The 16,580-nt window shown below is 45.0% G+C and overlaps 1 protein-coding gene across 2 annotated transcripts in view; it reads left to right on the forward strand.

Moving 5' to 3' along the window:
- Positions 1–9,333: 9,333 nt before the first annotated feature.
- CBFB (core-binding factor subunit beta) overlaps positions 9,334–16,580 on the forward strand; it is a 60,305-nt gene continuing 53,058 nt past the window's right edge. For both annotated transcript variants that reach the window (XM_055305817.1, XM_055305816.1), the window contains exons 1-3: positions 9,334–9,663; positions 9,873–9,959; positions 15,289–15,405. In XM_055305817.1, the coding sequence (XP_055161792.1) occupies positions 9,586–9,663; positions 9,873–9,959; positions 15,289–15,405 (282 nt within the window). In that variant the 5' untranslated portion in view covers positions 9,334–9,585. The remainder of the gene's footprint in view (positions 9,664–9,872; positions 9,960–15,288; positions 15,406–16,580) is intronic.

Below are 16,580 nucleotides of genomic sequence, written 5' to 3' on the forward strand. Positions count from 1 at the left end.
TTTTAATACAACTGTTCCCTCTCCCATGTGACCTCAGACTGATCCGTCCTGCCAGGAGAAATCCTGACTATCTAGCTTCTAGGGAACCAGTACATCTACAATACATACTCAGCACATCTGGCAAAAGAATAGTTTTTTCAAAGAGAGATGATGCAAACATACCCAAACGTCCCTTGGCAGTGGGTGTCTAATGTGAGCAGTGGGGAAACAGCCAGAACACATTGTCGGGGTGACACAGGTGGCCCTCCCACAGTGCCCAGGTAGGGCAGACAGAAGAGCTATTGCAGCATGCACCTCCAGGGGGCACCACTTACCTGGTTTACAATGTGAATGAGAGCCTGGCTGGAACCTGAGCTCCAGCCCTGCCTCCTCTAACTACATACCCTTACACTACACTTGCCTCTGATTGGTGATTGTTGGGTCACCACCTAACCAAAGCATCCACGTTGGGCAGTCTTTGCAGCCCAATGGACTCCCCAGCCAATCCTCGGCAGCTTCAGCTCCCAGAGCTGGTCCAGTCAAGTCATTTGATGCTAAAAGAAGCAAGATCCTTTAAAAGAGCTAAGGACGCAGCAGCCTCCAGAGCCTCAGGGAATCCCTTCCAGGGCCATGCCCTGCTCCTGTCATTGCCCTTCCCCTGGCTCAGCTACAAAAGGAGCCAAGCCATGAGCAGCTACCCTCTGCTATAGGAGACCACGTGCTCCTTTTCAGGCCCCTTATCAGCTAATTTTATGGTATTTTAACTAGACCTTGTATGAACTCAAGTTGTTTTCCAGGGCTTGCCTTGACTGCCAACATTTATAGTTGGATTTATATCAAAGTGTACAGTTGTAAAAATCCTAGAATTCCAGAGCCTGAAGGGAACTTTAAGACTGTCATAGCCACCATTATTTGAGAGCTTGTTACTTTGTCCCAGGCACTAACCCAGGTACCATCTGGTGTTTTTGCTTGCCCAATACGTCTATTCCTTTTCCTGTGATATTACCCTCTTGACAGCAATTAAATGTCCACAGTTCAGGGATGAGCAGGTAACCCAAACTATTAAAGCCTATTAAAGTCAACCCAAGATTTTTGTGGGGCTATCAGGAAAGAGCAGTCCTCACTATTGGAGGGTAAATCAGCATATGAATAAAACTAAAACAGAAAAACAGAACCAAGAGACCAAGAGAGACAGAGACACAGACAGATGGATTTCTGGTACCAGTGCTTGAAGATCTGAATCCGGCCATGACTGAAGTCATTTATACAACTGAAGTTTTCAGTTAAATGAGCTAATACATTCCCTTTTTTTGTGTAAGCCAACTTTTAAAAAAGATTGATTGATTGATTGATTGATTGAGGGAGGGAAGGTAGGGGAGAGGGAGAGAAAAATCCAAGCAGACTCCCCGCTAAGTGCAGAGCCTGACATGAGGCTCAGTCCCACAACCTGGTTTTGAAATCATAACCTGATCCAAAAACCAGGGTCAGATGCTTAACTTACTGTACCACCCAGGAGCCCCTTTGTAAGCCAACTTTAATTGGGTTTCTGTCATTTGAAATCAAAACAGTCCTGACAAATACAAGTAGATGTCTTTGTCCTCAATTTATAGATTAAAAAACCAAGTAACCAGCTAGCTTTGGGATCTTTTTTTTTTTTTTAAGGTTTTATTTATTTATTCATGAGCGACACAGAGAGGCAGAGACACAAGCAGGCTCCATGCACGGAGCCGGACATGGGACTGGATCCCCCGTCTCCGGGATCATGCCCTGGCCCAAAGGTGGCGCTAAACCACTGAGCCACCCGGGGTGCTCACGGGATCTTATGGAAGTCACAAAAGCTCTCTGACGTAAGGTTACTCTAACAAAGAATAAAGAGACCGAATTTCTTCAGCTTCAGGACAACTTTGCTCTTCTGGGATCTCTCTCTGGCCATATGCCCTTAAGTGAGACAGTCAGTTGTTCTGAGACCCAATTTTCTGAGCTGCAAAATAGGACAATAATTCCTTCCCACTTTACCTTGAAGGAGTTTGGGAAAGTCCAATGAGCCAATATTTGGAAATTTACTTTTACTAAAGCAAATGTTATATAGTGTCCATATTTTACAAATGATGGATTTCAACTAATATGAGACAACCACTGTTGCTCCCAAATGGCTCATGTCTTTTCCAAAACAAATTTTAAAAAGCCTTTATTTTTTAAAAAAAGATTTTATTCATTGGGGGGGGGGTATGAGAGAGAGAGAGAGAGCGCACAAGCAGGGGGTAGAGGGAGAAGCAGACTCTCGACTGAGCAGGGAGCTCAATGAGGGACTCAATCCCAGGCCTCTGAGATCATGACCTGAGCCGAAGGCAGATGCTTAACCAACTGAGCCACCCAGGCACCCCTGACCCCATGTTTAATGAAAGAGCATGAACTTGCCTGGCTAAGAAAGAGGAAAGAAGCAAGCTAGACAGAGCAAGTTATCTAGGACTAGAACAGTCTGAAGCCAAACTCCTTGCCCATTCACTCAGAAGTATCATCTGAAAGAAGAGAATTATTGTCTGCTTTATTAATTGTCCCTCTTGTGTTCCTAGAGGGAAGGCAGGCTGGTGAGGAGGCTGTGGGCTAGTAATTCTGTCTGCCTATTTGCAAGACACTATTATGGCATGATGGGAAACCCTGCCTGCCAGGATGGTTTAGAGCTTGGAAAATTTGGGGAAGAATCCAAGAATAGGGCATGGTGTCAAGGCATCATCAGCATAGAGACAAAAGCAGAGAAGGTAAGAGAGGATGCATTTGGATTCAAGAGTCGATAATGAGCCAGAAGTGAATGTTGAATTATTCAACCTCCTTTATTGATCCATTGATCTTGATCTGCAGGTCTTGGTTTATTCTTGGTTGGCATTTCCTGTGTCTGAGACACTGAGAAGAGAAATGGGGGAGGAAGGATTTTTAAGACTCAAGAAGAGAGAAGAGTCAGTGCAAAAGAGAAATTTGGCAGCAGATATCAGGAACCTTAAAATGCCCATACTGTTTGACACAGTGGTTCTACTTCTGGAAATCGACCCTAAAAACGTTATCCAAAATGTTTTTAAAAAATCCTTAAGCATCATGATGTTCACAGAAACCTATTTTATAACAGTGGATAATAGGAAACAGCCTGAATAAATGCCCAACAAGAAGAGATCAGCCAGGATGTCATTAGGAGTTTTATATGATTATATGGGAAAATCCTTATGCCATAAGGTTAGGTGATAACAGAGCATTTGAAAGTATCCTATAGAACATCACAACTATGTGAAGAAATGTAGATGGAGAAAGGCCAAAGAAAATACACTTAAATGTGGCAATAATTGTTCTGAAGTGGTGAGTCTCTCTTCTTTCTCTATATTTCCTAAATTTTCTACAAAAATATGTGCAAGTTTTGGGGCACCTGGATGGTTCAGTCAGTTAAACAGCAGCCTTCGGCTCAGGTCATGATCCTATGGTCCTGGGATGGAGCTTGGCTTTGGGCTCCCTGCTCTGAGGGAAGCTTGCTTCTCCCTCTCCCTCTGCCTGCTGCTCCCCCTACTTGTGCTATCTCTCTTTCTGTCAAATAAATGGATAAAATCTTTAAAAGAAAATGTGCAAGTTTTAAATAATGTTTAAAACTGTAAGGGTGAGGTGAGAGACACTCAAATGAAGCCGCACAGTAGTAAAATGAACACAAATTAGTGGGAAGCCAAATCCTCCCAGGGTGCTGCTATGTCCTAGGTGTGCTGACCATCTCCCAGATGCATCATCAGGTCATATGGACTCAAATAAGAGTGAGGGACACTGTGGAGGAGTCAGCCTATGGAGGACAGTCAAAGGCCCCTGAACTTATACTTAAAGGTAAAGTGTGAGTTTTCACAGCAGACACAGGTGAGAAAGTCATGCTAGACAGAAGGTAGAGTTAGAGCAAAGGCACTGAGGCATGTGGAAATGTAACCAGGTCAGAATGGCTGGATTGCAGTATGCCAATGGGAGATAGGATTAGAAAGGAAAGGAAGTCACTAATGCAGGGCTGAGGGCCCTAGCCTTCCTGCCATAGGCAAATCCCAAGCAAGGGGGGGGCGGGGGGGGGCGGCGGACTGGGGGCGGGAAGGGCAGTGCGGTTAGAGCTCACCACTGCCATTCTCTACTCCCCTAGTCTAGGCGGCTTCCCATCCCTGGCCAGAAACTTGGAGAGCAGGGGAAGAGAAGGGGAGCAGTCCCAAATAGCCCTCGAAGTCTGGTCAGCCAGGCCTCCTGACCCCAGTCTGGCCCTCTTCCCAGTACACGAGGCTCAGTCCCGATCCCCAGGCACCCAGACAAATCCCTCCACCTCCCCTAACAGCCTCCCATGACAAAGAGGCTCAGCTCGTTTGGAGCCTGGGCAAGATTTGCAAACGTCAAACTTGTAATTACAGGGATGAAATCATCTGGTTCCTTTTAAGCAAACGGGTTTATTGATCCCAACACTGAAGAAATGCTATTCTAGGGAAACTTGCTCCTCTCAGTTTTCCTTTCCCTCCGGGATGGCTGAGCTGGTGGGGGAGGGTGGCAATGGAGCTAAGAAGAGGGAAAACCTCCTGGGAGGGGAAATTCTTAAGGAGCTTAGGAGTGAGTTTTATGTTATAGATAAATGATCTCTCTCTCTCTCTCTCTCTCTGCTCTCTCTCTTTTTAAGATTTTTATTTATTTATTCATGAGAGACACAGAGATTGCGGTAGAGACATAGGTCGAGGGAGAAGCAGGCTCCCTACAGAGAGCCTGATGCAAAACTCCATCCCAGGACCCCAGGATCACTACCTGAGCCAAAGGCTGACGCTGAACCACTGGGCCACCCAGGTGCTTGATAAATTATATCTCAAAAAAAGGATTCTTTAGGGCCCAGGAAACTGCATCATTTAGGCAGATGACACCGTCATCCTGGACTTAGGCCCATCTCCATCCCCAAACTAGAAACTAGGTAAAGCTGGGGCTTTAGAAGCTGTGCCAGCCATTAATTTCCCTTCTCCCCCACCCCCATCAAGTCTTATTTGTGGTTCCAGATCCTATTTCAGCTTCAAGATGGTACAATATTTCCTCAGTAACTGAAGGGAAACTGTTTCCTTAGGGGGAAAAAATGCACTAGAGGCTCAGGGACCTGGGAAGACCTCACCCTCTCTATGATGAGAGGCAGATGTGGGGAGCTGCTGACACCAGACCTGGACAAAGCCATCCTTTCTGCTGGACTTAAGGAGGCAGGATGTCTAGGCCTTGACCTTCCAAGCCAAGGAAGGACGAACAGTTGGGCTCAGGGGACAGGAATGCACAACTATCAAGTGCAAGGAACACACCTCCCCCAAGGCCCATAAGAGGACCCCTTCATCCAACCTGTTGGGTACACTTTGGGAGCATATAGGGTGCTCCAGGAGGAATGACCCCAGTTGCAACTGTCTACCAGCTCACAGTTGAGCTAGAGAAATGAGCAGGGCTTCTGGTTGCTCCACCAGTGAATGCCTTACGGTGGAATAGTTTAAGAGCACAACCCTGGGATTGCCAGCCCCTCTGTGCTTCAGATCCTTCATCTGTAAAAGAGGGTCAGTAATACCAAACTTGCAGAGTTATGCTGAGGAGTGAAGGAAAATGATATATACCCCAATGCCATTTTGTCATCTCTAATGAGTCCAAGTCTTGTCACTGTCCTATGCTCACTGATTTACTGTTTCAGAGTCTCAATTTCCTCATCTGTCAGATTAGGACAAGAAAACCACCACTTCTGAGAAGGTGGTTCTCTGAATTAACTGAGAGAAGGGACCTAAAAGTACCCAGCTCACAGCTTCACAGTTGAGATGAACAATTGAGGGTTCCCATCCCATACTCAGTGTTACTGTGTATTCTCTGCCCACCCATTTAAGATTGGTTGGGGAGTCCTATAGGAGCAGCTGCTCATCCAGGAAGACAGGGAAGAAGAGGCCGCAGGTTGGCTGAATCTTTAGGAAAGGAAGACTCCAACTAGTAGGGCTTGAGAGAGAATTCACCCAGGTTTGGGGAGTGAGAAGGGTGTTTCTAGGCAAAGAACAGATACCCACAGGCTTTCATCTATGGGCCAACCCTACTAGAGCTGGCTCTCAGCAAACGCCTCCATGGGGTGGTGCCTGGACCAATCCATATCCAGCTGGACAGAAACACAGAGTTAAATATACCTGACATGAGTGAAATTTTCCTTTATTAATTTTCATCTATTTAAAAATAAGTGAAAAAAAATTTCACAACAAAAAAAGGCACACAGAGGTCAGCCGAGGAGATGGCCTCCTCCAGCCTGCGGCTAGTTTCCCAGTCGTCCTGGCTGGTTGGACGCCAGACAATGCCGAGTGGGTTATCCTGTGGCCTGGAGTTGCCAAAGGCTGTCTGTGGTGCTGCTGTTCGGGATCTGCCTGGCAGTCAGATTATTCCCCACCCCCATGAGGCTGACAATTCATGTACTCTGCCCTACTCTATACGCCCACCCCTCCACCAAGATCAGTTACAGGTCCATGAGCCCTACCCGGACCCCCTGTGCTGTGAGAGTGCTGCCTTGTGGATCATTTTTTAGGGACAGAAATGGAAAATTTTATACTAATGTCTGTCTACCTAAGCAGAATATGATGGTGCCAATTGGTATGACATGGGATATATTCTCTTCCTACCATAGAGGCTAACACCAGGAACTCTGCGCCTCTGACTGGTGGCCTTCAGACAGTCCCGTTGACTGGGAGCAAAGTCATCCTTTTCCTCTCATTTAGACAATGGTTGCATTGTCCAAGTGTCCAAAGGACTTAGCTGGACTGGGAAGACTTAAAGTAGAGGCAGCAGATGGATGTAAACTTCTGTTCCTTGGTGAATACTGCTTCACTCACCTTTCAACAGAAGTTGCAGATTCTTAAGGCTGATTTTGTCTGCACTTTGCCTGCACTGATTTAGAGCTCCCTGTCCAGTTTCATCAGAACCATTTTTACCAAAATAAAAAATGGTATCTTTTGCCAGATGTAGCTGATACAAACGGTTCAGTGGGCCCATGATGCATTCTCATTCCTCCCTTTTGGAGAAACTGCTCTTCCCCTCTTTTATTTTATTTTTTAAAAGATTTTATTTATTTATTTATTCATGAGACAGAGAGAGAGAGAGAGAGAGAGAGAGAGAGAGAGAGAGGCAGAGAGAGAAGCTGGCTCCTTGCAGAGAGCCTGATGTGGGACTCGATCCCAAACCCCAGGATCATGCCCTGAGCCAAAGGCAGACATTTAACTGCTGAGCCACCCAGGCGTCCCTTCCCCTCTTTTAACCCATCAGGTTCTATCTGAGGTTTCCATCCCAGGTCCCCCAATCCCTGATGGGAAAGCATGTGACAGAAGCTGGCCAATGTCACCGTATCACCCTGGACATGGTGATTTGATAGAGGGGAGAGTATGTGACCCAAACTGGGCCAATAGAAGTCCTTTGCAGAAATGTCATAACGCAGAGATGGAGAAGTAGCTGCTCCCATCCTTTGCCAGGAAATGAATGTCAATGAAGAGAGCTTGAGAAAGTTAAGCAGTGAGAAGAAATGGAGAAATAGAAAAGAAAAAGAGACTATGTCTCCCTCTGTGTGATTTATTTACTTAAAATAAAATGGGCCTCTTTCTACCTTTAAGCTGCCTTGAATTGGGTTTCTATCACTTGCAATTGAAAGAGACCTGAGGGAAGATTCTTAGATGGAGGCCCACTGGTAGTGCTTGGTGACATCTGTATCTATACCCTTTCGATTGGTGCACACTCATATATTAATGATTTTTTAAAAATTTTTATTTATTTATGATAGTCACAGAGAGAGAGAGAGGCAGAGACACAGGCAGAGGGAGAAGCAGGCTCCATGCACGGGGAGCCCGACGTGGGATTCCATCCCGGGTGTCCAGGATCGCACCCTGGGCCAAAGGCAGGCGCCAGACCGCTGCGCCACCCAGGGATCCCTCATATATTAATGATATGGGCCAGGGAAGCGTGCCTTCAGAGAGAGTCAATTCTATGTTTGCTATTCAGCAAGTGTTTGTTAAAAACCACCAGCCTACAGTTTTGACTTTGCTGAAAACTCCCTCCCTGATTTTGGGTAATTGATCTGTCTCTGGACCTCAGTTAGGGTGACCAACCATCTCAGTTTGCCAGGGACTGAGTGGTTTCCCAGGACATGGGACTATCAATGTTAAAACCAGGATAGTCTCTGGAACACCACCAGACAGTTGGTCACCCTAGTTCAGTTCCATATCTGCAAAACTGAGATTGGACTAGGCAGGGGTAGGAAGCTCTGCCAAACCCTGCATTCGGGCTGACATTGCCAATTGCCCTCCACGCTAGTTCCCGTGAGTTGTATCTTCACAATCCTTTGCCATATGGCCAGCTACTGTCTATCAGAGTTGGCCCGGGACTCGCCATCTTTGCACCGTCTTTGGCAAGCTGGAATTTTAAGGATCAGAATTTATTGAGGGTCAACTTTGAGTCAACCTCTGCTGTAGATCCCATGTCAGATTCTCTCCAGCTTGGGCTAAATGACTTCCCTAAAATTTGTGGATCGTTTTTTGTAGGGTTTGATGGCACATTTGGGTAAATACACGAAGGGCCATTAGGTTTACATATAATTCAGCTTTTCTTCTTTCGAGGCTTACGGTTATTGAGTGCTCATTATGTGTTAGACCGACGTAAAGACTCCCACGCTAATCCTGAGAGCTTGTGTCTGCATTTTGCAAGTAGGGAAACTGAGGCTTAGCGTTCAGTGCTTGTGCAAGGCTTGTGTAAGCAGCTGAGATCCCAGCCAAGGCCAGTCTGACTTCCAACAGCTCTGACCTTTCCGCCACGATGCGGATTCTGGTGGATTCTGTGGTCTGTTACCACCTTTATAGTCTTTGATGGGATCGGCTTACATCGCTCCCGGTCGGTTTAGGGACACAAGGTCCCCAAGGACTTAAGTTTCCTCACGTTCCGGTGACAATCTGGGGTCACCTCGGGCAGCTGAGGAGCCCCAAAGTTCCACGCCGTCGACAGAAAGGGCCTGCGCGGGCCGCTCCCCATCTCCACGGCGCCCGCAGAGGCCCGCAGAGCTGTTCCACGCGCAGCGGCCGCGCGCCCGCAGGGCAAAGAGGGCCGCGCCGCGGGAGGAGCCCCGGCTCGCGGCGCCCGGGCCGCCCCGCAAGCGGGCGGGCGGCGCATGCGCGGCGCCGATCGCAGAGTTGTGAATGGTACGTTTTGTTTGCCTGAGTTTGGGGCGGGCGGGCGCGCGAGGAGGAGGAGGGGTGGGGCCGGCCGGGGCGGGGCGGACGGGCGGGCTTGCGAGGTGGGCGGCGAGAGGAAGTGGCGGCGGCGGCGGCCGGGGGCGGCGAGCGCTGGGTTCGCGCGGGCTGTAGGCAACGGCTGAGGCGGCGGCGGCGGCGGCGGCGGCGGCGTGGGCTGGGCTCGAGCGGGCGGCGACACCTCAGACTCCCGGGAGCGGGAGCCCACACGGGCGGGCGCCTGAAACAAAGGGAAGCCGGAGTCGGGGCGCCGCGGGAGGGCGGTCAGTCGGTGAGCGCGGAGCCGGCCCGCGGGTGCCGCGCAAGCCCCGAGCCCGGCCGGCCGGCGCGGCCTCAGGGCGGGAAGATGCCGCGCGTCGTGCCTGACCAGAGAAGCAAGTTCGAGAACGAGGAGTTCTTCAGGAAGCTGAGCCGCGAATGCGAGGTGAGGCAGGCGGGCGGCGCCGAGTGGGCCCGGGCGGAGAAAAGTTTGGGCGGCGCGGCCGCGGGCGAGCCCGCGGAGAGGCAATCTCGCCGGCAGCCGCCCGCCCGCGCGCTGACTCTGCTTGCCCTTATCTGCGCCGCGCGGGGTGGGCGGGCGCGCAGCGGCGCCGCGGATTTGGCTTCTGATTGCGGCCCGTCTCTGCCTTGCAGATTAAGTACACGGGCTTCAGGGACCGGCCCCACGAGGAGCGCCAGGCGCGCTTCCAGAACGCCTGCCGCGACGGCCGCTCGGAAATCGTAAGTCGGCGGGGCGGGGGCGCGGGCGCGGGCGCGGGCGCGGGGGGGGCGCGGGCCGCGGGGACCGAGGCGCGCTCGGGTCACTTGTTGCGCGGGGGCCGCCGCGGCCCAGGCCGGTTCCGGACGGCGCCGCGGACGCCGCGACTCCCGGAACTGAGCGGGCGCCGTCTCACTTCCTACTCGGGATTCAAAATGCGAAACCAGACACTGGCGGGCCGCGTCCTCGCGGGGAGACGCTTCCCCGTGGCCCTGTGCGGGCCGGGCCGGTTTCCCAGACTCGGCTCGGCGCACGGTTGGCCGCGAGTGGGACTCGCAGCGGAGCCGGCAGACCAGGAGAAGGCGGTGCACGGGCGGAGACCCCGACTAAGGGCGCGTGGGTATTGGTAAGGGAGGAAACAGCCATTCGGACGGAGAAGGGGGCTTCCTTCCTTCAAGGGTCTGGTTCCCGGGCGACAGTTGGTTTCTCAAGACGCGAGGTTTGTTGGTGGATCTGGATGGGAAGCTGTTCCACACCCAGTAGAGCCGAGAATCTCTACAGTAATCTATTGTCCCGGTAGAGAAAAGCAAGCCCTGAAGAATGAGCCATCTTCTTTTCTTAGAATGTTAAGCCTCAGGAGAATCAGGAAGAAACCATTATCGTCTTTTTTCAAACCTCAAAAACATATCCCGTTTAGCGCCTCAGTTCCTAAAGAAGAATTGCACGAACTTGCGAAACCCACAGTTGATTTGGAGGGCGCGTTTTTAGATGGTGGATTTGGTGCTTCGCCTTCACCAAACCTTACTTGGGGGGGGGGGGCGGGAATGCAAGTGTCTTCTCTCCTTTTTGGTTTGTCCTATTGGAGGTGCTAACGAGGAGGGTATGAAAAAGCCAAAGAGTAAGTAGCTAAAGAGATCTGATGATTAGTTTAAAAAAAAAAAAAAAAAAGTTGAAGTGCCGTATAATGGAATCTAGGTATCTACTCTGTGAACTGGGCCCCTTGCATTTGCAGAGATCTGAAGGTATGGTTGACAATAGGAAGACGTACTGGAGCATTTACTTTTCCCACCTCTATGGACAATATATTTTACTGAAGAACCATTCACATACCATGAAATTCTCCCTTTTCATCACCTAAATCAAATTTATTTTTTATGAATATTTCACGGTTTAAAATGAAGACTTTTAAAAATTGTATTACAGGTAATGTGAAGATACTGGCTAAATCTCTTAGCAGCTCTAGAATGTTTGGTCGTTAGTGCATGTTATGAAAGAAAATCTCCAGCTTTCAGCCCACTTCCAATATTCTTGAGTAATTCTAATAGATGATTAAAACGTCTAAGACACATACTTTCGATTTTGGCACTGAGTGGTAGAAGAGAATTCTTCATTAGTGGACCCAGTGATTATATCATCTTTTGTCTGGGCTTCCTTTTGCAAAAAGGTGGATGGTATACCCGACCATTGGTTTTCCTGGAGTTAATTGATGTAAGGGTGAAAGATGAGGTACAAAGTACTTCGTGATTTTTTTAGAGCTGAGGTTTTTTTGGAAATCTAGTGAAGTATAGCTATTAGGATATTTTCTGTCATATCAGATTTCACTGCACGTAATTATAAATTGGGAGCGTAATATAACCCACAATCTACCTGAATTGCTATATTATTATATTTCTATAATATTATAGCAGTGTTATAGGTTGCTTGTGCTTACCATAAATTTCAGGGATAAATCAGACGTTCTAGGCCTTCCTCTTACAGATATCTCAGCCTACAAATTTTAATAAGTTCTTAATATCTGACAAATTTTAGAAGTTAAGGGAGGGGTAGATTGAATTCTGTGTAAGATTGGCATTTAATATAGCATATGTGTCTTAATTTGTTGAATAATGTAACTATTTGTATTTAGGAAAGAATTTCACATTTCCCTCTTTTTCTAGTCCTCCCGTTTCCCTCCGCCTTTAATTCAGTATTCTTCACATTTAAATGACAGGATCCCTAGCTCCTAGAGGGTGGAGACCACATTAACTCTGTGGTATATACATTAATATACTCCTCTTTAAACATAATGCTTTTTATGTCATAGGTACTTGATTAATTGAATTTAGAGGTTACCTAATATAATGCCTAAAATTTATCTTTTTAATTAGAAACAGACTGTAGCTTTTACTTATTGGTTGTGGAAAGTAGGTGTGGAGAAGGCATTATTATTTTGCCTCTGTTTTGACAGCAACTGTATACAGTAAAAATATGCATAGTCACCAAAACTATTATCATCCTTTTCTCCCTTCTCTTTACTCTTTTAATTTTGAACATCTCCATAGTGTATCAACGAAGTTAATGAATTATTTTGTATTTAGATAGATGTGATCATAACTATAAAATTTATCATATGGATGAAGGGTAGAATCTATTTGGTAAAAGTCTGTTTTATTCCTCATGTGAGTTCTTACTGTGGGTAAGTGTTGGAGAAGTCTTCAACACTAATGGTAAATTAAAGAAAAGAATTCAGGCATGGTGACTACTGTGACAGCAGTAAAAACCGTATGTTTTGGGGATGCCTGGGTGGCTCAATGGTTGAGCATTGGCCTTCATCTCAGGCCGAGGTCCTGGAGTTCTGGGATCAAGTCCTGCATTGGGCTCCCTTCATGGAGTCTGCTTCTCCTCCCTCTTCCTGTGTCTCTGCCTCTCTCTCTCTCTCTCTCTCTTTGTGTGTGTGTCTCATGAATAAATAAATAAAATCTTAAAAAAAAACACACCCAAAACTATATGTTTTTAATCCTGAAGATGAAAGGATGAAGGTGTGTTGGATTGACATAGGTGTGTGATTTTACAGTTGGTGAAACCTGTAGAAAAATCATCAGGACAACCTGGAAATTTTACATATAGACAATGATACTGGTATAGCATTTTTATGTTTTTGAACAGAATTTTCCCAATTGTTGTGTGTATGTAGATATTCCATTAAAAAAAGACTTCTTTGGTTAAATAAGTTTACAAAATGTTCTAGAATGATCTGTTGTTACCACTTCTCTCTGAGAGAGAGGGATCTTGAGATAATGGGCATGAAGTGATGAAGCAGGAAATCTGTGAGGTTGGTCTTCAGACAGGAGGTGAGGTAATAATATCTGTAAACTGTTTTTACTAGTATACTGGGGTGGAAGAATTTGTTACTGGGTGTATACCAAAGAAACACGCCTTGCAGATTTTGACACAAGGCATTCATTCATGGGCTGAATCTATTATCTGCCACTACTCCATGCTGAGAATTTATTATTTGAGGCTGAAAAAGTTAGCTCTCTTATCCAGCTCAAAACTTTCTCTTACCTAGCAAATACTTAAATAGCATTTACTTGGTGCTATTTTAAGCACTTACAAATATTAATTAGTGGGGAAACTGAGGTACAGCTAAATAACTTGCTTCAAGTCATACAGCCTAGGCAATGTGCCTTCAAGAGTCTGCTTTTCATTCGAACTGTTGTTGATTCATTTTACTCCATTGTTTTTTAAACTTGGTATTAATGGAAATATAGTTTTGTTTTGTTTTTAAAGATTTTTTATTTATTTATTCAGGAGAGTCAGAGAGAGAGAGAGGCATAGGCACAGGCAGAGGGAGAGGCAGGCTCCATGCGGGGAGCCCGACATGGGACTCGATCCCAGGTCTCCAGGATCATGCCCCGGGCTGAAGGCGGCGCTAAACTGCCAAGCCACTGGGGCTGCCTGGAAACATAGTTTTTAAAAAAGATTTTATTTATTTATTTGAGAGAAAGAGAGAACACAAGCCAGGGGAGGGGCATAGAAGCAGACTCCCCGTTGAGCAGGGAACCTGATGTGGGACTCCATCCCAGGGTCCTTGGGATCATGACCTGAGCTGAAGGCAGATGCTTAACCGACTGAGCTACCCAGGCGCCCGGAAAGATTTTTTTTAAAGGTTAATATTGTAATATTGTCATTTGTTAAGTCCTTATTCATATAAAATACCACAAGTAAGTATCCCACTTGATTAGGGAAATGCCATCAAAGATGTCCATTGAGATTTAGCAATTAGGTTGACAGTTGTACCTACAGTACCAATAATAGAAATAGGAAGAATAAATTTTTATCTAAAGAATCGAAGCTGTTAATCATCAGGGATACTCGTGGATAGCTGAATCCAGCTAATGGCTTTAAACAAATTGGCGGGATCCCTGGGTGGCGCAGCGGTTTGGCGCCTGCCTTTGGCCCAGGGCGCGATCCTGGAGACCCAGGATCGAATCCCACATCGGGCTCCCGGTGCATGGAGCCTGCTTCTCCCTCTGCCTATGTCTCTGCCTCTCTCTCTCTCTCTCTCTCTCTCTCTCTCTGTGACTATCATAAATAAATAAAAATTAAAAAAAATTAAAAAAAAATAAATAAACAAATTGGCCAGAATGTGAACCCCTTGCTTTCAGATGAAGACTCTTTGGAAACAAAGTATGTTGTGGAACTTTAATTAGTAAAACAAACCAAACCAAAACCTCTCATTTCAACAAAGAAAAGAGAGTTTACATTTATATGATGAAAAATGTTTCTTTTCCCAAAAAATGCTTTTTACTTATTTCTTTCTGAATTTCCCTTGAGAAGAGGGACAAAGCTATTTCTGTTTTTTACTTGGAGGAAATATAGTTAAATTGCTCAGGGGCTACACAGAATACTTTATCAAAATGGCTTTAGATTGTTCTGTATGTTGAACTGTGCATCCAAATCTTTTTTGATGAATATTAGATGAATACTCTTTTGTGTAGTTAGATCCAGTTCTCCTGAAGTTAAATTTCAGGAAATGCATATTTTTTAAGTCCCCTAAGGTTTTAGAGAGATGAGAAGTGCTGTCACATCACATGCTAATGTATCATTTATCCGAAGAGACAGTCCTGTGCATTTTTAACATGGGCTTTAGAATGAAACGTTTTATTAAGTGAGAGAAATTAAAATGTCTCATTTACACAAGTTTAAATTATGGTATGCTTTAAAATTCAAAATGTTTAGATCTTTAGTGATTTTCACATTTAAAAATAGAAGTTTTTAAATTCAGGGATGATGGCTTCTGGTTAGACATTAGCAATGCAAGATCCTAACGTCAGCAAAAAATGACCTGAAAGAAAGTATTGATTCCATGTCTGATTTTATATTTAAGCAGCCAATGGCAAATGTCCTCAAAATGGAATCAGATGTTTGTAACTTAATACTTAAGAAAAATGATGAGTGCATGTTTTTTACTTTTAAGTATTCTCGGTGCTGCCTGGCTTAAGACAGAAACTGATGTAAAAATAAATGACTGCCTGCATAATTTATGTAATGTCCTGCTCCTGATCCTGTTTGTATTGATTTTTCTAAAAGGCTTTTGTGGCCACAGGAACCAATCTGTCTCTCCAGTTTTTTCCGGCCAGCTGGCAGGGAGAACAACGACAGACACCTAGCCGAGAGTATGTCGACTTAGAAAGAGAAGCAGGCAAGGTAGGAAACATTTCTTTGCAATTTGGAATACTGTGGATTGTTTTATTAGAGATTATTGGAAGATTTACAGTTTAGTGAAGAGATCACAAATGTTATACACACATATGGTCATATTTGTTTTCATATTATAAGGATGTAATACAATTTTTAAAATCACTGTCAAGGTTTTTTTTATATCATTCTAATTTCATGTATATAATATTCATCATAGAAACTTCTAGACCTTAGCCCTGAAAGAGAGTAGCGTGCTTTCTTAAATGTAACGTTTAAAACTTAATTCTTTTAAATGTGTTGACAGGGTATTTTTTGTTTTTGTAACCTAGGTGACTACAGTGCTGTAAAAAAATTAAGAGAAAAATGGGAAAAGGCTCTGTAGGCATAAAATTTTATAATATTTAGAAATAACTCACGGGTAACTTTCTACTTCCGTTAATACTGCACATTTAATTTTGATAAAAACTGAAAACTTTTAACTTGGAAATAATTTTATTTTGAGGAAAAACTGGGAAAACAAATTGATGCCTTAAAATTTTTATGTTGGAAGTTTAGGTTGAAGATATGAAATGTTTAAACTGAGAGCTCTATTAAACTCTAACTTACGTGTATTAAATAATTTAGGTGAAATTTTAGTGAATGATATCTTGGATTGGTTCTTTTAATGTAGAAACTGACTTCTTGAAATAAAATATTTAAAGAAAACTATTTTTTGGCCTCATTTTTTGCTCAGTATTTCTGTTTCCTTTGCAGTATGTTTCTTTTTCTTCTTTTTTCTTTTTTTTGCAGTATGTTTCTGTACCTGTTTTTATCAACTTACTTTTTTTTTTCAACTTACTTTTCTAAGTGTCATCATGAGTAGCATAACCTGTCACTTTATTTGCAAAACATAATACATATGTAATACAAAGATTTCTGTATTAGCTTGTATTAGGGAAAAGATTCTTCTTTTTGTATATATACAATGAAGATATTTTTGTTTAAATTCTATGAAATAAGGTGGGTTTCTTTTTTTAAGATTATTTATTTTAGGAAGAGAGAGGAGGAGAGGGGAGATAATCTCAAGCAGACTCCTTGCTGAGAAGGAGCCCAACCCAGGGTTTGATCTCACAACCCTGAGATCATGATCTGAATCTCAACCAAAAGTGGGATGCTTAACCCACTGAGCCCCCCAGTGGCTC

The sequence above is a fragment of the Nyctereutes procyonoides genome, unplaced genomic scaffold, assembly GCF_905146905.1.
Source record: "Nyctereutes procyonoides isolate TBG_1078 unplaced genomic scaffold, NYPRO_anot_genome, whole genome shotgun sequence".
NCBI lineage: Eukaryota > Metazoa > Chordata > Mammalia > Carnivora > Canidae > Nyctereutes > Nyctereutes procyonoides.